Here is a 22,136-nt window from a genome sequence, read left to right as displayed (position 1 = left end):
AGACCAGAAATCTTTCACAGGTCCTTTGTCATTCCTGCCAGTCCCATGCAAATACATTTTATGGACACTCTGGCTTTCTAAAATATCAGTGAAAATTTATGTTTAGGTAAATGACTCAAGTTCCCTTACTAGTTTTGTGTGTTTGTGGGAGACTGGAAATACAGAGCTCAAAATGGCATCACTGCTGTTTCATTGCTGGCCAGGGTGGATAGATAATGGAAAATCCCAGACAATATTTATCCTGCAGCAAAGGCCAATGGGATCATTGCAGATGAACTGGCTGCTGGCAGAAACTATGTCAGCCTGGAGCTGCCTCTGGGCAGCTTGTCATTACTTGCATTGCTGATCTGTCTGGGTTTGGGGCTGGTCCTAGTGCCTAGTGTCACAAGACCATAGGAGACAGCATGAGGCTCATCACTCTGCAGTCCACAGGGCAGTGGTGCTGCTGGAGAGTTCTGAGCCATGCTTACTACTCCTGGGACATTCAAATACCAATTACTTTGTGGAACTTTTACAGAAAATTAGGAGCAAACTGTAACTGATGCTGATTGTTAAATACCACAAGGCATACTGGGAAATCAGATGCATTGAAAGCTCTTTTTTTGAGTGTTTTTCTCTTCCTAGCAGCTTCACTGCCCACAACACTCCTGGTTGATTTTTAACCAATTAACTGGGCAACAGGGTGGAATACCTGCCAGAGTTACTTGTCCTCTCCTCCAATCACTGTGGCATGCAGCACTGTTAGTAAATGTGCATTGCAAAGGGTATTGATGACCCACAGTCAAGGCCGTGCTTACAAAGGGTATTACTCATGGAATTCAACCTTCACGCAGGGGTGGATCAGCTGGTTTGGACCACTCTCGGTATTACCAGGTATGTGTCGTTGGTTCACAGACCACAGGAAGCTGTTTGCTCAGGCATAAAACTGTGTTGACACAAAAGCACTTCTTTCTGCCTAGTTAGGACCTGTTATAAAACCTTCTGATCTCAATGGACAACTTTCCCTTGCTTCTAATCAGCTTTGCCTCAGGTTTTACATAAACACACAATGAAGAAGCTTCATTTCCAAGCTCTGATCAGGGACATTCTTAAGTTTTCTAAGTTATTTGTGTAGATGCCCAGAAGTCTTCTGCTGGTCCAAATCCCTGCCTGTGCTTTGCCTCCGTGGCCTTGCCCTACTGTTCCTCTCTTCCTACTCCTGCTGCTGATGCCTGGCTCTGCATCCTCTGAGCCTATCTTCTGTAGCTGAAGGATGGGAACTGTGCTTCAGAGGCATGTCACACTTCCAAAAGCTTTTGAAGATTTTTTGAGTCCACTGGATGATCAGTTCACTTGAGGAAAAAAAAATTGTAACACCTTTCACATGTTTCCAGGCTTTCTGTCTTTTGAATGACAACATCCATGTGAGAACAGCTGGAACAATGGCAAAACTATTCAGTGGAGTGCCATAAATTGGTGCAGGCATACCGTGGAAATTATATTACAGAGATTTGTATTCAGAGCTGCCCAAAAGAGATGTTTTCATCCTTCTCTAATGAATTGTCCTTGCCTTCTCCTTTGCTCTGCAGCAGAATGATATTCCTCACCTGTGAGTATTGATGTTAAGGGAGAGAATGTGTCTTTCCTTTAAATCTGCACTATAGCAGTCAAACAGAGCAGAGAAGAACTGCAGGTCCTCCCAGTTCTTAGGAATGAATACATCCACTGCCTCAGGAAATGAGAGTTTTGGGGGAGAAGGTCTATTCTCAACAGCATGCTGTTTCAGAAGGGGGCTGTTTCATTTCATAAGAACAGAAGAAGATTGCAGCAAAGCTGCTGACAATGAAAGGGTAAAATAAATGTTTTTCAGCATTTCTTTAAAGTATATTAACACTGGAAGGTTTGGGTTTTTAAAATAATGTAAGCATTTCTAGGCGAATGGTAGTATATTGGTGTAAATTGTGTTAAGATTTCACTTATAGGAGGGGTTTTTTGTTGATATAATAGATTCAGAAGCAATTATTCAGTTGTTCTTAAATAGAATATGGATATGGAATACAGAATATAGGTGATGAATCAATGGATTTTCTATAAATATGTCTGATAACTGCTGATATAATTCACTGTTCTTTTCTGTAACTTGTTTCTAATACATGCTAACATTTTCAATCAATAAAAGAGTATAATATAATGTGGAATCAACATACTAACAAATGTAAATGACAGATATTGGAGTAGTAATAATTCATCTTTAGACCTCACACGGTGTCCACTGAAATTTGTGACATGCTTCCTGTTGACACCTGTGAATTGTGGGCAAAGCCAAAATAGTTTGAGCTGCTGATCTGTAGAAGAGACACATACACCCCTGAAGGTCTCTAGGAGTCAGCAAACAAACTAATTTTTACCTACTTCAGAGTGCAAGACCAGACAAGATGCTGGCCTCATTGTATTACCTCCCATTGTATTACCTCCATGGCACATGTTGTACTGGAGGAATTTATCAAGTGCCATACATAGACGAGGAAGAGAATTATGTGAAATATATTTAGACCTTCAAGATATGTTGAACAAGAAACACGTGTGTGCACATATGGCCAATTTAAATGCACTGAAATGGCTGACAGCTCTTGCTTCAGCCCATCCCCCTTATCTGATGCAGTACAGCCCCTGGAAGCTCATTGGAAAACCTTGAGCCCCAAACAGCCCAGATCAGAGGGAGGTCAGCTCTCACCCTTTCTGTTCAAGCCAGGTGAGACCAAAAGCCTCGGTCCATGCTGGGGAAGTCTAGGTGCCATTGTCTCTGAGGTAAAAGTGTGACCCTGTTCTGCAAAGTGGGCAGTTTGTCCTTGTGTCCCTGGCCACCTAGAGCCCAAGTGGAATAAAGGGATTTTGCCCGTGTCTGGAGACAGAAGGACAGGACTCTATAATAGCACACCACAGTGACTAGCCACAGCTTGTGCTCATTTCACACAGCTGAGGTTTTTTTTTAAAAAAAAGGGATTAAGAGTGTCCAAACCCCAAACAATGTGAGGGCCTGCTTCAGTATGGCTGAAAGATTATTCCAGCTGTTTCAGGCTGGGAGCCTGAAAAAGCAAAGCTTGCCTCCCATAGTCTGTGGAGCTCCAGACACTTGGACATGAGCAGCTTGGTTTGAGCAGAGGGCAGACTGGCAGCTAATGCTAGATAAAAGGACACAAAACATCACTGTAAATAAGAAGGGAACAATTATAAACCTTAAAAATACCCTTCAGGAAATGCATAGCTGCTGTTCAGTTGCTAGCTGCTGGATCTTTTGTTCTGCTTACAGCTTTCCATCCATTTATTTTCCCTTTCTTTTTATAAGGACAAACACTGAGTATACAGCACAGCCTGCTTCAGCCAGGACTGGAGGCCACGGGTAGCAGTGGTGCCTCTGGGCGTTGTTCTGGCAGCCTCCTGAGCCAGAAGCAGGGAACCTACTGGGACAGTTTGTTCCCTGCTGGCTGCACCAGGAGCTTAAAAACATGTTTATGTCGAGTCAGCAAGAGCCGCCCAGGCTGGTCACGCCACTGCTCTCCCTCCTTTTCCAGGCTGCTGGAAGGAGCTGCATCAAAGTCCAAGCCCATATTTGTCTGTTCCAGGTGCTGCCTGCAGTTTGCTCCTGCCTGCCTGAAGCCACTTCCCTACCATCTCACCAGTGCACCCAGGTCACCTGAAACTGAAGGGCAGCCAGGGCTGCCTCTCTGCCCCTCTCCCTGCCCCATGTTGGAAAGGGCAGCTCTCCCTGTGCTCAGGCTGGTGCCAGCAACCAGGCAGAACTCAGTGCCATTTGATATCAAACCCTCTCACACTCACAGCATGGCCAGGCAACAGCGGATAGTGTGCCCCAGTCAGCTGACAAAGGAGTCCTCCTTCTTGATCTTCTACAGGTAGGATGCAATCCCTGTCAAAGCTTAAGGGGACACCAAGTGTGTAACTCAGGTACGTCTGAAAAGCACGGAGGTGCTGTGTCAGGTGCCTCGCAAGAGGGGACCGTGATGGCCACAGCACAACATGTCAGGTACCAGTGGAGCTTCAAACAGCTGGAAAGAAAAGTAGGAGAGAACTGGGTTACAGAGACCTCTGTGATCCAGCTCTCTGCAGCTGAGTCAGGGTCTCTTGGATGCCTCCATCCAAGCTTGCTAAAGCCACATGTTTGCCTGGGCTGGGGTTGTATATGTATCTGTTTATTTGCCCACTGTTAAGGTTCCCCTGAGAGTCCTCAGCTGCCCCTGAGGACAAGTGCAGGAGAAAATGCTTGGGTTTACCTTGAACTTGCAGTCACTGCAGTGGGAATCTGCTCTCCACAGAGCATCTGCAGCCCACACTGGTGGCTTAGGAATCCTTTGTGCCAGGAACAGGCCTTTGAGTATGCCTGAGGGGGAAGGGCATACAGGAACACTAATTGTGACCAAATGGAGTCTTGTGGTATAATAACGTTCAAGTATCACAAGTCACAGTTCACAGCCCTCAAAGTGCTGATTCTCATTGTTAAGTAAACAGTGTTTAATTGTCTTGTTTTGCATTTAATTTCTTTTATTCTTTTTCTAATTTGCTGTAGAACTTCACCTTCAAATGTGCATGGCAACTCTCTCAGGTTTATCGAGACACTTGAAAGACCCTCAGTGAAGGGAAGGTCAGGACTGTGGGAGAAATGGACCCAGATGACAAACTGAAGTCCAAATTTCCAGCAAGGTATCGTTCTGAGCTGCTGGCACCACAAGGTATGGTCACCATGGACACAGGCTGACGGAGTGCCCTTGAGTTCAGGACAGCTGCACACCTTTTCCCCAGAAGTAAACTTGAAAACAGCAGGATAGACTCACAAAAGGGTTGGCTCAGCCTTTGGGATGTAGGTGTAATTCAGTGGACTTTGCTGTCACTGGGTCTTTAGGGACAGTTTTTCTCTGCATGAATGTTAAAATATTACTTTTTGCAATGAAATGGCTTTGCTCTGACTGCAGTGATGTCTCTTTGCCAGTGCTTTCCAGAATGCTGTGTGCTTGTAGCCAGCTTAGGCACTACCCTGTCCTGCAGCAATGTCTGTGTTTTCATACTGTGTGAACCAATGGCCATATATTTATAAGGCACACAGTTCTGTCCGCTCTTTTATAGTGCATTGTTTTAGACTTTCTGTGTGTATTCCTGCTCTTTTGTTCCTGCACCTTCTTCCTCAGACCTTAGCTGTGATATATTCTTAGTCTCTAACCAATTAGTGATTTTTGTAGGGTTATTAGAAATAGTTAAAGATCCCTATTCTCAACCAGAATTGTCTGGATTCAAACCCCTTCCTTCCCACAAATAACCAGCAAGCTTACAGCTATACTGAGGTAGTGCAACTCCACACGTACAGTCACTATTGGCATAAAATAACTCAGCGCCAATTGCAGTGTCAACAGCCTGAGCAGCCACACCAACTGCACTGTTATGAAGCTAAAGCACGGTGTGATTCTGGCACTAGGCAAAAGGCCGATACCAGCATTGCTAGTCAGCGCCAGCCTGAAAGAACAAAACTGAACGGTTCATCAGTGGTGTAAAAATCATCACATGCCCTGATGTCCTCATTTCGAATGCCTTAATTGTAATTTAGCAGCATTCCATAGGGTGCCTGTGCAAGGTAAAGGTCAACTCACAGCTGCCACATGCTAAGAAAATGTTAACTGTGTATTAAAATCAAACAGGTCATTGGAATGCATGATATTCACCATCTCTTTCCACTTTGTGTCTTAGGAAGCTTGAGATGCATTTGCAGAAATAGTAAGAAACAAATTTCTGAGCAGCCAACTGATTTCATCTGACAGTTGCTGTATATAGCAATCTTTTCTGACCCACTTGTCTGCTGTACAAGAGGTCCCTGCCGTTCTACAAATAGAGCCTGTGGTGGATCTTTCACTACTTTAATATAATTCTTGGGGAGGTTAAGGTGTCAGACACTAGCTAGGCTTTGGCATCTCTGCTAATAGCATGTTCTGCACTATCATTTAGTAGAAGTGCAAACCCTAGGGATTACAGGGAAATTCTACTGCCATATCCTGAAAGTAAATGGAAATATTGCTGCATCTGACCCATCTGTATCTTGTAGTGTTTCAGAAAAGCAACAGCAGCCCTTCAAGAGCCCTGCAAACCTTCCAGCACCTTGAAAACCTGTCATGCCTCTTTGGCTTCTCAGAGTTTAATAAAGGTACATAATAGCATAGGCCACCCCAAACTGTTTCAATCTTCCTTTCAATCTTGAAGACTGAACTCTTGTATGTTTAATTTAAAGGTATTTGTCCCATGAGCAAAATCTGCTGCCAGAAGCATTAGTGTGCTTTCAAAGGACGTTCCTCAAATACAAATGAGCTGAGTCCCTGTGAACATTTTAATAGATCCAGCAGTGCTGGAAGATAAAAGTAAAGCTGCCACCTTTCATGTTCGACCAGAACTTTTCCCCTGCTGCTTAATATTTTTGTTCCTGGCATTTTACAAAAACAGTCAGTCTTGCTCAGCCTGGGAGATTTGTATAAATTCATGTTCACAACAGTTAACTTGATTCTGTCAAAACTGGTGTATATGCTGTAAGATATTGCCCCATGGGAAGATAGGAGATGCTTTTTCAAGATGGTAAGTGTCTGTGAATAAGTAAAATTTCATTGATGCCAAAACACTTATGGGAACTTATTTGTTTCAGCTTGATTTGTGTTGAAAACTCCAACTGAAACCAGGTCAAAGATTTTGACTGGGAGGTCTCCTCACACCTGCCAATGTGTGCACAGACCCATGGAGAGCTGCCAGAATCAAAACAGGTATTACAACACCATTCTGCTTTCATGTAGTCACGAGGCTTGGTCCAAATCCTTACAAGATGATGCAGACAGCCTCATCATCCTCCACAGAGCCCTAGTGACAATGCCATACAACAGCATGAAAAGGGACACAGACAACCCAACCCCTTTCTCTGCTGGCTTTGCAAATGCTAAGGACAGAAAGACATGAAGTCCTGGCTGCCTGTGCCAGGTGGCCTAATGCCCTATATTTTGCTTTGGGCTTTGAACCTTTTCCTCTTTATAAGGCAAACTCATTTTCATGCAGTCCATTATGAGAAAAGCAAGGGATGTGGAAGCAGCATCCCCTTGTGCTGAAGGTCCTGAGGCTGAGTATTGCTACCATTCAGCCATTCTGATCAGGAAGCTTGTTTTTGGAGTAGAGGTGGGTGACACTGATTTTTAAGTCACCGGTAATGAACATATCAACAAAACTGGTATCATGTTCTAGGACCACTCTGTATGCGGAACAACTGTTGATACTTATCCAAAGCCCCCTTTCTGGAGAGAAGATCTACTTAGCACATCTTTCAGCCTTGTGCAACCTTCTGGTCTTAATTCCACTGCCAACAGCAGCACTGGGAAACTAGACTGTCTCAAGGACAAATAGTGAAAGTTTTAAAAATGTTGGCTGAAGGCTGAGCAGGAACTGGTCAACATTTACTGCTTTCTCTTCCAATGTCCTGAGATGATGCTCTGCAGGCTCTGGATCCTCCTCTTGTTGGCAGGACAGGCAGCAATGTTGGAGAGCTAAATCAGCCAACCTCTTTTGGACTCATTGTCCCAGTGTCTATTTTAAGTATGAATAGACATTTAAAGCTTTTGCAGGGAAATACAGTCCTGAATGCTGTTAGACTTCAGTTTCACTTAGGGACTTTCCACAAACAAATTACTGGAGTTTTGAGTCAACCTGAATCCAATAGGGCATCAGGAACTAAGTTTAAAATTATTGCAAGAGCACTTTACAAAGAGGATGTCCATATTTCTATGAGCAGCTAAGTTTAAAATTATTGCAAGAGCACTTTACAAAGAGGATGTCCATATTTCTATGAGCAGCTGAGTTATGGCTCTGCACTGGCCCACAAACACACTCAGAGTGTCCCTACAGTCATAGAAGGGGTAACTTTTTTTGTCCGCAATGCATGTGGCTTGAGAACACCTCCCAGAAAAGCATGAGAACCAAACCCTAGAATCTCAATGTTATCCATTGAGAAGTCATTAAGGGAGCTGTGGGAAAGAGCCGCCAATAGGAAGTGTAGTTCATTCTTTGTGCCCATCTGTGCTTTAAATATTCTAATAGGCTGTGGAATGCAGTGGAAATGTTTCAAACATGGCTACATCTCTACTGGGAAGCCCAATGGCAAAAAGCAATCTTCTCATTTCACAGAAGATACCAAAAAACCCTGAAAACATTTTTCTGTCCTTTTAGGTCATGACTGTGCTCAAACATGTGGTGTAGAGGTCTCTCATTATTTCCATGTGCAACCATCCAGTCTGATGCAGCTTTGAAAACATAAAAGCATGATCAGGAATTCTATGGCAGTATGAAATTTCAAGACATCTCCACTAAGTCATAATAATAAGACTGTGTATCCCATGAATTTAATAAAAGATGATCTTAATATCAGGTATTCCCACTCCTCTCATGAGCTACTCCATCCGGTGTGTAGGAATAGAGTACAGCAATTGAGGAAAAAAATGCTAAAAATACTAACAAATACTAAGGTTTGCTTACTCTTGGTCTTCCTAACTTCAACAACAGAAGCAATTAAAGTGCATCAATCAGGACATTTTTTTCTGTGACTGGGATATTCTCCAGTGTTTTTAACAGCTTGCAAATTCCTATGACTATAATCAGACTGATCCCACTGTGCTCTCTGTCAGATACCACAACGGCTATAATCTGGCACCTGCTTGGTACAAAGCTTGGAAGTGAGCCTGGGTGCCCACAGAATAAAAATTAAGCATGTTCGCTACAGAAGGGGAGGATCAGAGGGAATTTAGGAACACTAGTGACAGCCTTTTTATTTCCCTCTCAGCAAGAGAGTCCTGGCTAAGACAGGTCAGAAAACAGTGCTATTGTTCTGCCTTAAACATCTCTCTTCCAGAGGCAGAATTCAGAAGCAGCCAGCATGGGGACGCATTCCCAATAAAATCATGTACCTCCATCTGTCTCTTCTGGACTGCCCATCTTGCCCCATTGTCAGACTGTTAGAAAGCAACAAATGCTTTCTTACCTTGACCAGTTGGCAAATCTTCTCCCTCATGCCTGACTTAGATAGATACATCACCTAGAAAAGCAGTGGGTTTAGATAACCTTTTATCCTTTCAAATTCACTGGTTTTCCTCAGTGCAGAATTCATTGGATCCCATTGACCTGGAGGTAACTCAAGCAGATTTTTCAATAGACAACCTGCCCCAGATGCTGATCATTCTGCCCAGTAAACTACTGTAGTGGTAAACTACTGTAATATCTCTGACAGACATGTCTCTGCAGCTGTAAGGAAATCTCTCATCAGTTTATTGACGTACAGGGACCTATATTACAGTTTTATCCACATAAGAAAGCATTTACTCATCGTCTGTGTTGGCTTTGAAATTCCTTATTGGAATTGGAAACTCCTAAATAGCAATCTTCATTGCTGTCTAGCTAAACATAGGCAGACCCATGAATTGGATGTTCTCCTAACACAGCATACAAGCTTTAATTAATGAAAACTGAGACGAAAGGAAAGAGAAGCAATTTGTAACACTAAATAATCTGCACATTTCTTCAAATGCTGTTATTGCCATTTTGTGAGACACAGAGACACTTGAACAGCTTGGCTGCTCCTGTTTGGCTGGGCCTCTCGCAAAGACATAGTGATAGCAATGAGGACTGACAGCTTCACAGTCAGAGGTGCAATGAGAAGTCAGGAGTTACTGGCTCCCAATGGTGGGCACAGCTCCCCTCCTTCTTCACAGAGCCCAGAATTGCCAGGGTCTAAAAAAAGTGAAACAGCCCAGATGGATTGCATCTGACTAAAAAAGGGAAGAAAAATGGAGTTTAGCTGTAGGTCAGATCACACACTTGCCCTTGCTGTGGGATACTTGCTGTGTAAACTGTCACTGCCCTGCATTTTATCCTCTGGACTGGAGAAAGCAGCTCAGCCAGAAGTAAAGGAAATCAGTGCTGTCAGGTCCAAAAGCACAGGGTCTTCAGATCAGGGGGATTGGCAGGTCTGTAACAGCCCAGCAAACATATCTTCATCTTCAAAACACCTTTTGGTTAAGGTGGGATTCCTCTCACCTGCACTTAGCTGCCAAAACTGAGGTGCAGAGCATGCTAGCAGGCTTGGTTAATTTTATAGTCAATGAAGAGAACGATTCATATTCTTCCCAGACCATATCCAACACCATCCTGAGAGATATAGTGATGGGCATAAGTACAGCTGCGCAGGTTGCAGGGGCAAGTCTTTTCTACCTGACTTTCTTGACACCGGGATATGAATTTATCATTGGTCACAATGAGAGTATAAACAGAGACACTACATGCTAAAAGCTACCTGGGCTTGAATATCAAAGTACAAAAATTCCAGGGCTGAACAATTCAATCCTGTTTACATACTGTGATTGATAAAGGAAAAATTTCTTACAATTAAAAAGGATACAATTATGACAAAGCTTTATAAGAAACAGACAGGTGTAGTGAACAGTGAATTAACATTGAATTGAGACTCAATCAACAGGAATATACAGAAACTACTGAAAACCTGTCTGTGGTCACAATTTAAAGCACTTTGCCCATTTCTTTCTGGGAAAACATTTCTGTGACTCTAATAAATGTCCTATTTTTTGACAGTATCCTTTCTTTTACTCCCAAAAGGACAGCTGAAGAAGATTATAGTGAAACAGTATCAAAAGTTGTACAGATTGAATCTAATGCTATCTAGCAGGCAGTGGAATAAATACTGAAGGAAGCAGCAGCATCGTTTAAGCTAGGCTAAACAAAGCATGGCAGTATGTGCCCATGTGTGTTTGCAGCAGGGGCCCTTTCCAGCTCTGCCTCCCCAGTGCAAACTGCAGCTGCAGCTGTGATTTCTTGGCATAGGGAAAGAAAGCAGCTCCAAGGAGAGCTGGTAAATCCCAGCCCAGCTTCAGGCTGGCTTGCAAATGGACACACGCAGAGGGCTGTGTCAGGATTGTGTCTGGAGCTCCAGGACCCTGCACAGGCATATGGATCCGGGAAAGGAGAAACCAATGTCCGCTCTATGGCAGCTCAGTAGATGATTCCTTCTGGTTCCAGCAGCAAGTACTTCTTTATGGGCAGAGGGATGGAGAGCAAGGGCACTCCCCGATGGCACCTTTCTGACAGTATTGCCCGAATTGCACATCTGCACAAATGCATGAGTGACCGTGGGGAATTGCTGCACACGGTGAACAGAGAGTCATAGAAATCCTGGTGCCGCTGTAAAAAAGCCACAAACGTGTTTTAGGGCAATGAGGGTGTTTTTCTTCCTCCCCTTTCCCCTGCCCACATGTAGCCCTTGGCAGAACAAGGTCAAAAGCACAGCCTGCCATCTTGTCGCTTGAAGGCACATCAAGAACCAGGGACTTCATTTAGCCAAAATACCTGCACAAAATTCTTATGCTTGCCTCAGATATTTAGTGTTAAGTGAAAGACAGTGATGAAATATTTAGGTTTGGTCTGCAGGTTTGATATGCCTTATCCATCATTTTGAGGAGGGTGTTCCTCTGTGGTGTAAGTCTTGGACTGAACAGACCCTGTAGGGTGCCCAGGGTCAGAGCACATGGGTGAGTTAATCCTCTAAACCTCACCACGGGGCAGTGAGGCAGCACAGTGCCAGTGGTATTGGTGAGTTCACTGGGGCTGTAAACAGCAGAGTAGTTTTGGTCTTATCACTCCAGCGGCCTTCTAGAATATATGAAATTGCATCCCCATGAGCAGAAAAGTGCAGATGCTTACAAATAACATCAAAAAACCCCAAAGCAAATGGTAAATACATGTGACTACATGTGACTTGACCTTATTTTGTAATCTTGTTACTTGATAGACCTGGTTACACCTATTTTCAGGTTACGCTTTATGTACAGTAAAGTATGCATTTGTGTCAACAAAAGTTTTTCTTCAATTTCATGTTAAGTTCAGCTTTGACAACAAAAATTAAAACCTCAACAAAGAAACAGAACAACTGTGACCTTTTCCAAATAAGAATGTCCCAAAATTTCAGATTAATATTTTTGTTCGAATAAAAATTTTTACTGTTATTATTATTGTTGTTGCTGCTGTTATTAAGGTGAAAAAATACCTTTAACTTTTAATTTTGTTTTCACTAAAATGATTTTTTTTTTTCTGAACAAATCTGACCCCAACAAAATCTCACAGTTTCTCTGGCAATATAATTCTTCTTTATAATACAGATGGAGTTCCTAAACCTACTGACAATGTATAGCAGATATTACTGCATTTCAGCACTGATTTTAAAATTTTGGAAAAGTCCAGTATTAACAAATAACCTAGCTGTAAACTGGAATATTTGGACTATGAGGATTTCTGAATTAAAGGGATAATTATGTAAAAGCATGTAACTTGTCCCACAATTTTGCCTTTTGACACATTTTTTCCTCTTTTAATCACTTACTTTTAATTTAAATTCTCCTTGCATTTTCAGCTATGCCATTCTGTTCACAGAAACCTGACCCATGCAACAGAACCTAAAGATGCATAACCATACTCATGTTATATGGCACTTTTAAAATATTTGCTGACCTAAAAAATATATAAATATATACGTTGACAAATCTGAAGAAACACCAATAAAGCCAGAATCTTTTCACTTGCTGAATACAGGGACATCTGAGCTTCTGCAGCACCACTGACAGGGGGTCCTCCAAAGGATAATGTTGCAATGAAAATTTCTCAAAAATATGTCTTTTTTTCAGTGAATTATATGCTTTTGTCAAATGAGCGATATTAAATGGGGAAGTCCCAAATCCTCTGAGATGTTCTTCTCTTTCAAAAGCATTATTTCTTTCCTATGTTTGGATACGAGTTACGCAAATAATGAGCTTGGATTTTACTCAGTTACAAATCATTGAGAGCTTACCTCAAAGACATCCTCAGGTATGGCTGCTTTCCACTTAGATGTCGATTTGATATGTTCATAGGAATTGACAACGACCTCCACAGCTCTAGGATGGGAATGACAGGCTTGTAGCACCTGCAGGCAGGATGCATGGAGACCATAAGTACCACCAAGAAGCTGGGGCTAGCTTGGATGCTTGGCACTGTGCAACGAACTGAGACAGACACAGCCAAAGAATTATGAGAGGATAAGGTTGGAGACGCAAAGACACAAGGCCCTTCTACACTATTCAGCACAAGTTCAGCAAGAAACCCCAGGCTAGTCCCTAGTGGAGGTGTGCATATCCCAGTTTAACACCATACAGAAGTACTGGCTTAGATCTCCGGAGCAGTCTAGCTGGGGTGGGTTTTAGCACCCAAATCTAGAGATAACTTGTTCATAGCTGGGCTGAGTGACTTAACACCAGGCAAAGCCATGCACAGAGTCCTTGCTCCAGGTCATGCAGCACAGGAACGCAATAAAATCCCTTCATATTAATCAAAAATGCATTGCTACAGCAAAATTTAAAAGACCAGGAGATAACACAGGTCAGAAGTAAGGTTTTCAAGCCACACAAGGCCCCTGAGACAACTGTTCTGCCCAGTAACTTTAGCTCAATAGGGAAAAAATCCAAAGTCTATTATCACTCACCAGTAAGGAATCACACTTTGCATTCACCCAATTTTGTCCCACAGAGTCACCAGATTTCACAAACAAAACTGCAAAACATCCCTCTGGGATAAATATCATCCTACATTTTTTATAGATGGGCAAATGTTGGTTTGGAAGAGACACACAATTCATGCAACAGGAGAAAGGCAGAGGCAGGAAGAGGAGACCCCAGACCTGGCTCTCAAATGAGCTCTAGGAGAGCATTGTTCTGTTACAGACAGGGCCCACTCATCCTGGGTTCAAGAGGGCACAACCAAAAGTTTAGCATTTTATTCAAAGGCTTCTGGTTCCTTGGCTTGTTAAAACTTTCTATCTACAGTGGAGGAACCGCAAAATGTTGCTCAGGGCATTGGGTGAGAGAGAATAAGTCCTGACTACAGCAAGCTTACTTGGCTGTCTAGTATATTAAGACTGTTAGGTACTTCTGTCACTTCCTTGGGTTTTGCAGACATTTAAAAACTTTTCAGGAGAGATCTTGTAATTTTTTTTTTGTTTTAGTCACCTATGAGCCCAGAGCCAGCATTTCCCTTTAATTCTCACATTTCCTGGGAATAATCCAAAGCTTTATTGAGATATATTTAATTTTGAATAGACTTGAATAGATTTTAAAAGGTCAGACGTGACAAACTGAATCAAGTGGTTTCATCTCTAATCTTTGGTAGAGACATGAAATATGCATTTTGTATAACTCAGTTAAGCCTGTATGAAGCCAGGTTTGACAAAGGGATATAAGTTTTCTGAAATGAGAAGGTGAATCTGCTCTGGAAAAATTAGGCTTGAACTGGCATTTAGAGTTTGGTATTTCAGGTTGGTTAAGAGCAAAAATGGGATCTGCATCTGGTTTCTGGTATGGGTAACTGTAATTTCATTTCAGTTAAATCATACCACTCTTATAATAGGTCAGTTCACAATGTTTCAGACATTGACAGGACTCCAGTAAATCCAGATACCACCAAACCCCAAAGTTTATGTCTCTCATCCCATTCCTGTTCAAGACATCACCTCTCTCCATATCGCTACCGTACAAAGGCATCCTTAACCTTATGGAATTGCAGAGGATATATCCTAGCTGCTCCATGATTCAGTAGCAGCTGGTAGCAGATGTCTGGCTGAGCAGCTGGCCGCACAGATGTCACTTTTATGATATACTGTAGGGGTGCACAGCCATTGACATCCATGATATTTGCTTCTGCTCCTGCCTCCAGCAGCATATGCAGAAGGACATGATCACAGTTCCAGGCAGCTTTGTGGAGCGGTGATTTGAAATCCTCATCACGAGCATTCACTTCAGCTTTATAGTCTAAGAGCATCCGGCAGATGAGGTGGTGATCCTGGCTGTATATCTGATCCTTATAGTGAAGGGCCCAATAGGCTGCACAGGCCAGGGGAGTCTCCATATAGGCATTGAGAGCATCAATGTGTGCCCCTTGTTCCACGTAAAAGGCCACGAGCTCTGGGACACCCAAACGTGCGACGACGTGCAGAGGAGTCTCCTCATCTTTGTTGTTTGTTCTTATGTTCACATTTGCTCCTGCCAGCAAAAGATGATGGGGGGAAAAAGTTAAGGTAATGAAATGCTCCTTTGGCCATCTCGCTGACTGAGCCCTCATTCCCAAGGAGAAGGTTACGGTGGGTAACTGGCATGAATGACACATATGAAAATGCAAATACCATGGATTGTTCGTCTCTTAAGCCCCCAAGGAGTAACTTCAGATTCTTGGATCCAGCTTCAGATGTGATAGCCTGGCCCTGAGCCGGAAGAAGACCTTATCCGAACACTCTATTTTGGAGCAGCAGAAGGCCCAAATCTCTGTGTAAAATGCTTTTCCCTACAAATTAAAAACTGCAGGAGAAAGGATCGGGTCCGACGGCCCCGCTTGTGCCCAGCGGCTGCTGCAGCTGAAGCAACAGCACCATCTGCCGAGCAGAGAGGCGGCCCCGGCCCCTCACAACTAAGACCGAGGTGCAAAGATTGCGAGGGAGGAAGCAGAGTCAGAAACTACCTCTGAGCTGGAAAACTTGAGTGCTAATGTTATTAAGCCATGTCGAGTGTTAGTCGTGTTCGATGTCCCTGAGAGAGCATCTGCAGTTTGAGTTTGGAGGTGGTAACCGAACACGGGGTCAGCACTGCTTGGCTAGCAAGTCACCCCAGCCAGAGGGGGTCAAACAGCAATGACCTGAATGGATCTCGTGTGACACCACTGAGTGGAAATGGCAGGTGGAAGATGCATCTTGGGAACTTTGGTACCAGGGGCAAAAGAAACCCTGGCTTTGGCTGTTGGGGGGTGCTGCTGTGTCAATGTGCACACCTGACATATTCTGCTCCAGACCTTTTCCATCTTTTTTGGAGTCCCAACACTTAGCTCATATGGAGATTTGAGTTTACTGAGTGCTTTGGGAGGAAGGGTGGCTTGTAAAGTACTATTATACTGTTGCAGATGGGTGGGTGGAGAAAGCCTACAGAATCCATCCTTTCACTTGCATTCATTCTATGATGTGTTTCATAAGAGTACATTTGACTTTTAAGCTTTTCTATCATAGCAAATTCAACTCCTGCTGTCAGGACTGTTTGCTTTGGGCAGGATACAACTGGCAGCATTTATTTTCCTTTCTACCAAAGAAAATAATATGTATTTTTTCCAGCAGAAGAAAAATAATGTTGTTATTCATTTATGACTGACGATTGCCTTGCCCACAAAGCATACTTGGACTCTGCATCTCAGGAAAAGCCCTCAATAACAACACATGTAGAAAAAAGCCCAAAAGCATTTGTATTTGCCATGGCAGAGTGTGATAAATAGGGGGGTCTTTCTGTTTGTAACTAAATACTTGAACTGCCTGATTTTGCTGTATCTTTTTTGTGTTTCTTTTACTACGTCCCAAGTCAGCATCCTTCTGTTAAGCAAATAGTGTCTGACAAATATATTTATGGAGGAATTATGTCTATGCATAGGTTCATTTGTTACAGATAACCATCAGTGTAACATATCTGATTTCAGGAAAACAAAAATCTTATATAATAGCCTTTTTTTTCTCCAAGCCCTGCATAGATGCAGGAGTTTGGCTGTTGACAAATGAAGAGATGTATGAAAAACTGCATCCAGTTTTTCAAGGCCAGATCTAAAAACAAGTAGAAGAATTTTACTGAGATCAAGAAAATTCAAGCAAGAAAGACAATAAGAGAAGTGCCCATTCATCTGACAATAGCTCAATACTAAACCTAGATGAAGAAAACAGAAAAAAATGCCAAGAGAAATAGAAACTCCTTGATTCAGAGGAGCTCTTCTGCTGATAGACTGATTGGGCAGTGGGCTAGAGGCACCAAACTGGAAAACAATCTTGGAGTAAGGATCTGTGGCCACGGAAAGGGAAAGACAGATGGTGTGAGGAAATAGAATGGGAAAAACTTTCTCAGATCAAAGAGATGGGGAAAAGGAGTCTGAGATGAAGACATAAGTCAGCTGTGAATGAAAGGGATAAATACACATGTACTTTGAGAAATTGTCTCTCAAGAGAAAACCCAGACCATGCCCATCATCTCTGGCTATGCCATGAGAGACACTCCAGAGCTTTACCTTACCTCTCCAAATCAGCTGCTGGGCACAAGGCATGGAGGCTCGTGTTGTACAGAAGTGCAAGGGCGCCTGCCCACTCATTGAAAAGCAGTTCAGCTTAGCTCCGTGGTTGCAAAGGATCTTGAGACACTCGACATTTGCCATTTCACAGGCTATGTGGATCGCAGCTTTTCCATTGGGCCGGCAGTTGACTGTAGCTTTGTGATTGAGGAGGACTGAAAGACTCTCCAGATGTCCATACATGACAGCCAGATGAAGTCCAGTTGCCCAGGATATTTTTAATTTGTAGCTAGGCAGCCAGTACCCTGTACAAAGTGAAAACATGTTACCGGCCTTGGCAAACACTTTTCTTTGGACTATCCACCTACTGAGAATAATTGAAGGGGAAGGAAGGGTTGGAGTTTTGATGTAATATGCTGTATTTTCACCAGCTTAGTGCACACAAAATTCTCTCAGGCATAATTTCATTTTCATTAAGCACTATTACTGTATGTGCTGCATAGCCTGCCCTTTGGAGAGATGATTCCCATAGAATAGACACAATCTGAAATAAGCTATTAGATTTTTTTGTGACTTGTGTAGATTAAATAAAAAATATTCTTAAAGGGTTTGAAATGCCACCACCTAAAAAATATGGGGGAAATGGGATCTTCAGCCTGCCAATAGCTGAACGAAGGTGGCATTAGACTAAGAAGGCAGCATTTACTTAGGACGGTGACTCAACAGACAATTCATCCTACTGTTTCTGCGTAGGAGATAGCAGGATCTTGCATGTCAGAAGCTGGGTTCAGACCTCCAGGGATGCATTGCTAATAGATGAGCCCTGGCAATGTAGCTGCAGCTGTGTCAGAGACCTCCTGCCAACTACTCCCGCTGAGGAGTATGGAGGGAGAAGATTGAATGCTAATGTAAATTATGTTGAAGAGCCAAATAGAAGCAGTGACACTTTAGCATGAAACTTGGCTCAAAAATGTTTGAATTTTTCTCAGAAAATTTCACAATTTTTTTTGGTTTTGTTTCATTTACTTGCAAGCAAGTGTAAGACCAAATAACACTGAAATACTTGTTCCCAAAATAGGACTACATGCTTAATGACTGCATAGATACAGTCTCTGAAGTGATAACTATAACCATTTGCTTAAAAAAAATAAAGGACCATAACAATGTGCAGAAGGACAGGAGAAATCTAAAACTTCTTTCCTTTTTTTTTTTTTTTTTAAGATACAGCAGCTGCATCTTAGCTAAAATGTGCCTATAAAATTCTCTAGGTTTGATTTATCTACTTCTCCTTGGATGACTGATCTCTTCTCTGTGGTGACCAGTGACAGGACCTGAGGAAATGGCCTGAAGTAGTGTCAGGGGAGGTTTAGGTTGAATATTGGAAAGAGGTTCTTCACCCAGAGGGTGGTTGGATGCTGGAACAGGCTCCCCAGGGAAGTGGTCAAAGCACCAAGCCTGACAGAGTTCAAGAAGCGTTTGGATGATGCTCTCAGGCACATAGTGTGACATTTGGGCTAAGTGTTGGACTCGATGATCCTTGTGAGTCCTTTCCAGCTCTGCATATTCTGTGATCCTGTGACCACCTGGTTGAAATCTGTTATCATGCAAAAGATATAGAAAAAATACTCAAGATCTATAATGAGGTTAAAGTAATTAAAACCTTCCTTTTTTAGACTCTAGTTTTATGTAGTTTTTCAACCTTAATGTCACATAGATACAGTTTTTACAGTATTCATGGTTGTTGTATTAGATAGAAAGAAGATGAGGAGGAAAGAAAGAGATGAAAGAAGGAAAAAGGAAACAAAGTGCTGGTGACAGGGAGAAACTGATTCATATTTTTCTTCCCTCCTAGTTAAATTGCAAATATATTTTTAGATAGGGGGAAGAAACCGCAGACATCATCTACTCTAGGACCAAATTTTGGGGACTACCAAACTCCAGTCCTCAAGGAACTCACACTGTGAATAGCTAGCAAAAACAGGCAGCTCTGAGACACCAGAGTGCACGAGCAGGGTGACAGTGTCCTCTGAGGACACTCAACCTGCTGACTCTGCAGATTACACTGGCAACTCTGGTAAGGCAACCTTTTCATTATATGCCCTCAAACCAGGCACAGAGTAGGTGGGCTACATCCCAAAGTCTATGCATATAGCAGAGCAAGCTTCTTAAATCACTTCCCTATCCAAATTCACATACAGTATTCCCCCTTGTTACCAGTGAGCTTTGGAGTACTGCCAGCTTATCCCACACAGAGCTGGGTCTCACATTTCTGGCCAGATGTGAGCCATAAATTATATATTAACAGCAGGAAAGTGATCTTTAAAAGCCAAGTTATCACTTTTTATAGCCACAGTTTTCCTGCCTGAGACTACTGTTAATTTCCTTCACCTGTGCTGCTGCAGGTGAACTGTGCTCGATATCCTAAGGAGCATCTTCCATGTCCTCTTCCCAAACCCATAAACATCTCTGAGCTCAGAGGGACAGAGACCAGGCACTGAACGGGAAGCAGATGTGGGCTCCATGGGAGACCTCATTCAGCTTACCTGTTTCTTTGGTTAGAAACTTGTAAAAGCCATGGTACAAGAAAGGTCAGTGTCTTTGAGAGCTCTCAGCCTCTTTGGAAGAGAGGAAGCAAAGACACTCTGTCACCCATGACATCTATTTTCCACTTCATCGCTTAGGGCTATGGCAAAGCTCAGACTGCCTGAATTGTGATGTGGTAGGGATGAATTTTTCTCCCCTCTTCCTCCTCAAGGAAATTCCTCTTTCATGTCACAGTTATCTGCTATTCAAAACAAAAGTAAAATTTACATGAGTGTTGATAGAGTGCCTCTTGCCTTTCAGACAAGGTGGATAAACTGCTCTGATTTAGGCCATGCTGTGCATTTACCTCTCTACTTTTTGGAGAAAGGAGAGACTTCTTCAAAAAAGACAGGTTAATGCTTACAGTTAAATGATCTACAAATAAAAATCTATGCACTAATCCTGTAGTCTTAAACCACAACCAGAATGCATCTTAGCCTGCTGAGGACAGAAGATGTATTTTAAGATACATTCAGCACTGTGTGGCTTAGTTCATACCCTGTCCCTAAGGGAAGTGCATAATTACTGCATCATCCTCACTCTGAAGAAATCAAAAGAGTAGGAGCCAATCATTAAATAAGAGGTAAACAAAGAAAAGGAGTAGAGGAAGGATATTGTCCCTTCTTTATGCCACAGAAAAGAAAGTGCATTTGCTGTGCTACTGGCACTGGAGGTGTTTATCTCCACATATGATTAACTTCTGGCAGAGACTGATCATTACTGTTTGCTAAATACACACGGAGAGTCTGTTAGCAAGTAGGTCATGAAGTGTGTTGATTTTAGCAAACGGCAAACTTGGTTTATTGCTTTAAGTTGTAAGGTTTTGGAAACTCAGTCAGTGTATGGCTGAGAACTGGTTTGGGTTTTCTACACTCTGAAACAGATGTCTTTCCTGGTTTTTCCAGATTATTTTTCTGTTTTGATAAACTAGCACATCCTCACTTTCTGTCAGTTGGAAAAATAAATCTCCTCCCATCCAGCAACCTCCAAGGTCCACAGGATTTCCTTAGGTTTCCTGAGCCAGGCAGAATTCACTCTACTGCTACTGTAAATTGAAAATGGAAGACATGGAATATTTTATGTTTCTGAACAGTCTGTATATGTGAACGGGTTCATGCAAGTAATGTATACACCCCACTTAGCCTGCATGTATCTATTCTTGGTTTTGCACCTGAGTTCTCTGCAAGGAAATAGCAAAGGACTCCTCTTTCTGGATACCCCTGAAGCATGGATGTTCAGGCTGGGCTCTGGCCTGCCTTCCATCAAACCCAGCAGGTACAGCTGATAAGCTCCCCTACTATCGTAACCACAGCCATATGACTCTACTGAGACATTACTGCCTATGGATCAGTTTATGCTGCAGCTTCAGAGGAGATAAAAAGCCACAGTTTCTCAAAAATCACTCAAACCCTTCTACTTCCTGGCTGGTGAATGCTGCCACATTTACCTTGTTTGTAGGATGCCAGAATCAGGTTTTCATCTTCCACTTCAAACACTGTGTCCACATCTATTTTCTTTTGGCTCAAGAGCTCCTCCAGGGTTTCAAAGTCATTGGACTTCAGGGCTTCAAGAAAAGCTTTTTTCACCAACTTAGGAGCTGCAGCTCGAGTAATTTTCCCCTCTGTATTCTCTCCCTCTCTGTATGTCTCCTTTAAATCCATTTCCAAATGTCTCTGTTTGTGCTGTGAAGAGGGTTACTCTGAAGTCCCTATAGCACAGTTGCATGCTGAAGTTTCTGAAGATCAGAAGGTAATTTTATCACTCAGTCATGCTGATCTGCTTGTTCTATTTATATGAGGAGCATTTTGGGCATCGAAATGCCACTCTTAGATATCACTACACTCCTTTGATGAAAGTGAGCACAGAGACATTAGCAATAAAAGCAAAATAAAAGTTATCTCCATGGGATTTATACACATTAATTAACCACCTGATTACCTTCTGCTGCTGCCAAATGCTTACATTAAAAGACACTAGTCCTGGGTGTTGTTTCTCTGCTAGAGAAGCACTTCCTTTCAGAGTTGCCATTGCTGATTTATTGGCTGCAATGGAACGTGATGCTCTGCCTGCAGATGCCTTTTAACTAGTGCAATTCAGAAAAAAAAAATTTAAAAAATTCCCAAGGGACTCTTCCCGTGGGAGATAACTCACTGTTACGGACAGCATTCTGCATGCTGGTGCTGGTTTTAGGGGTAACAAACAGTGTAAGGAGAAATGCTGGGAGGAGGGGGCTGCAGAGCTGTACAGACATGTTATGAGGTGCGGGATCTCACACACCACAGGGGGCTTATGTGTGAGTTAACTCAGATGCAAGCACAGGAGGCTGCATGGGTGCATAGGCTCTTTTCCTTCTCCTGCTCACCCTTCATCTAAATTCA

At 42.7% G+C, this 22,136-nt stretch overlaps 1 protein-coding gene and 1 long non-coding RNA gene across 7 annotated transcripts; one reads left to right on the top strand and one right to left on the bottom strand.

Moving 5' to 3' along the window:
• The first annotated feature begins 3,639 nt into the window (after positions 1-3,639).
• On the top strand, positions 3,640-12,767 carry LOC108498711. Of its 4 annotated transcripts, XR_001875279.1 has the most exons (6): positions 3,640-3,942; positions 4,562-4,724; positions 6,083-6,181; positions 6,671-6,785; positions 7,860-7,922; positions 12,476-12,767. It is a non-coding gene; the product is annotated as an uncharacterized LOC108498711 (long non-coding RNA). The 4 variants fall into 4 exon arrangements; XR_001875277.1 differs by lacking the exon at positions 7,860-7,922 and having other exon boundaries at positions 3,642-3,942; XR_001875278.1 differs by lacking the exons at positions 7,860-7,922; positions 12,476-12,767 and adding an exon at positions 8,233-8,912 and having other exon boundaries at positions 3,642-3,942.
• ASB4 (ankyrin repeat and SOCS box containing 4) lies at positions 9,302-21,492 on the bottom strand. 3 transcript variants are annotated; one of them, XM_017817739.1, is made up of 5 exons: positions 21,206-21,492; positions 17,181-17,480; positions 14,641-15,131; positions 12,911-13,024; positions 9,302-11,250 (listed from the first exon to the last, which is right to left on the bottom strand). In XM_017817739.1, the coding sequence occupies exons 1-5, from the start codon at positions 21,417-21,419 to the stop codon at positions 11,062-11,064; spliced, it is 1,308 nt and encodes a 435-aa protein (XP_017673228.1). In that variant the 5' UTR covers positions 21,420-21,492; the 3' UTR covers positions 9,302-11,061. The 3 variants fall into 3 exon arrangements, 2 of the variants coding, with proteins under 2 accessions (XP_017673228.1, XP_017673230.1); XR_001875275.1 differs by lacking the exon at positions 9,302-11,250 and having other exon boundaries at positions 12,960-13,024; positions 14,486-15,131; XM_017817741.1 differs by lacking the exon at positions 9,302-11,250 and having other exon boundaries at positions 12,990-13,024; positions 14,603-15,131.
• Between the last annotated feature and the right edge of the window lie 644 nt (positions 21,493-22,136).

This window comes from Lepidothrix coronata, unplaced genomic scaffold, assembly GCF_001604755.1.
Source record: "Lepidothrix coronata isolate B3197 unplaced genomic scaffold, Lepidothrix_coronata-1.0 Scaffold62, whole genome shotgun sequence".
In the NCBI taxonomy this organism is placed as follows: Eukaryota; Metazoa; Chordata; class Aves; order Passeriformes; family Pipridae; genus Lepidothrix; species Lepidothrix coronata.
The sequence above is the reverse complement of the archived record's forward strand: the minus strand, read 5'-3'. Positions and strand labels throughout refer to the sequence as shown.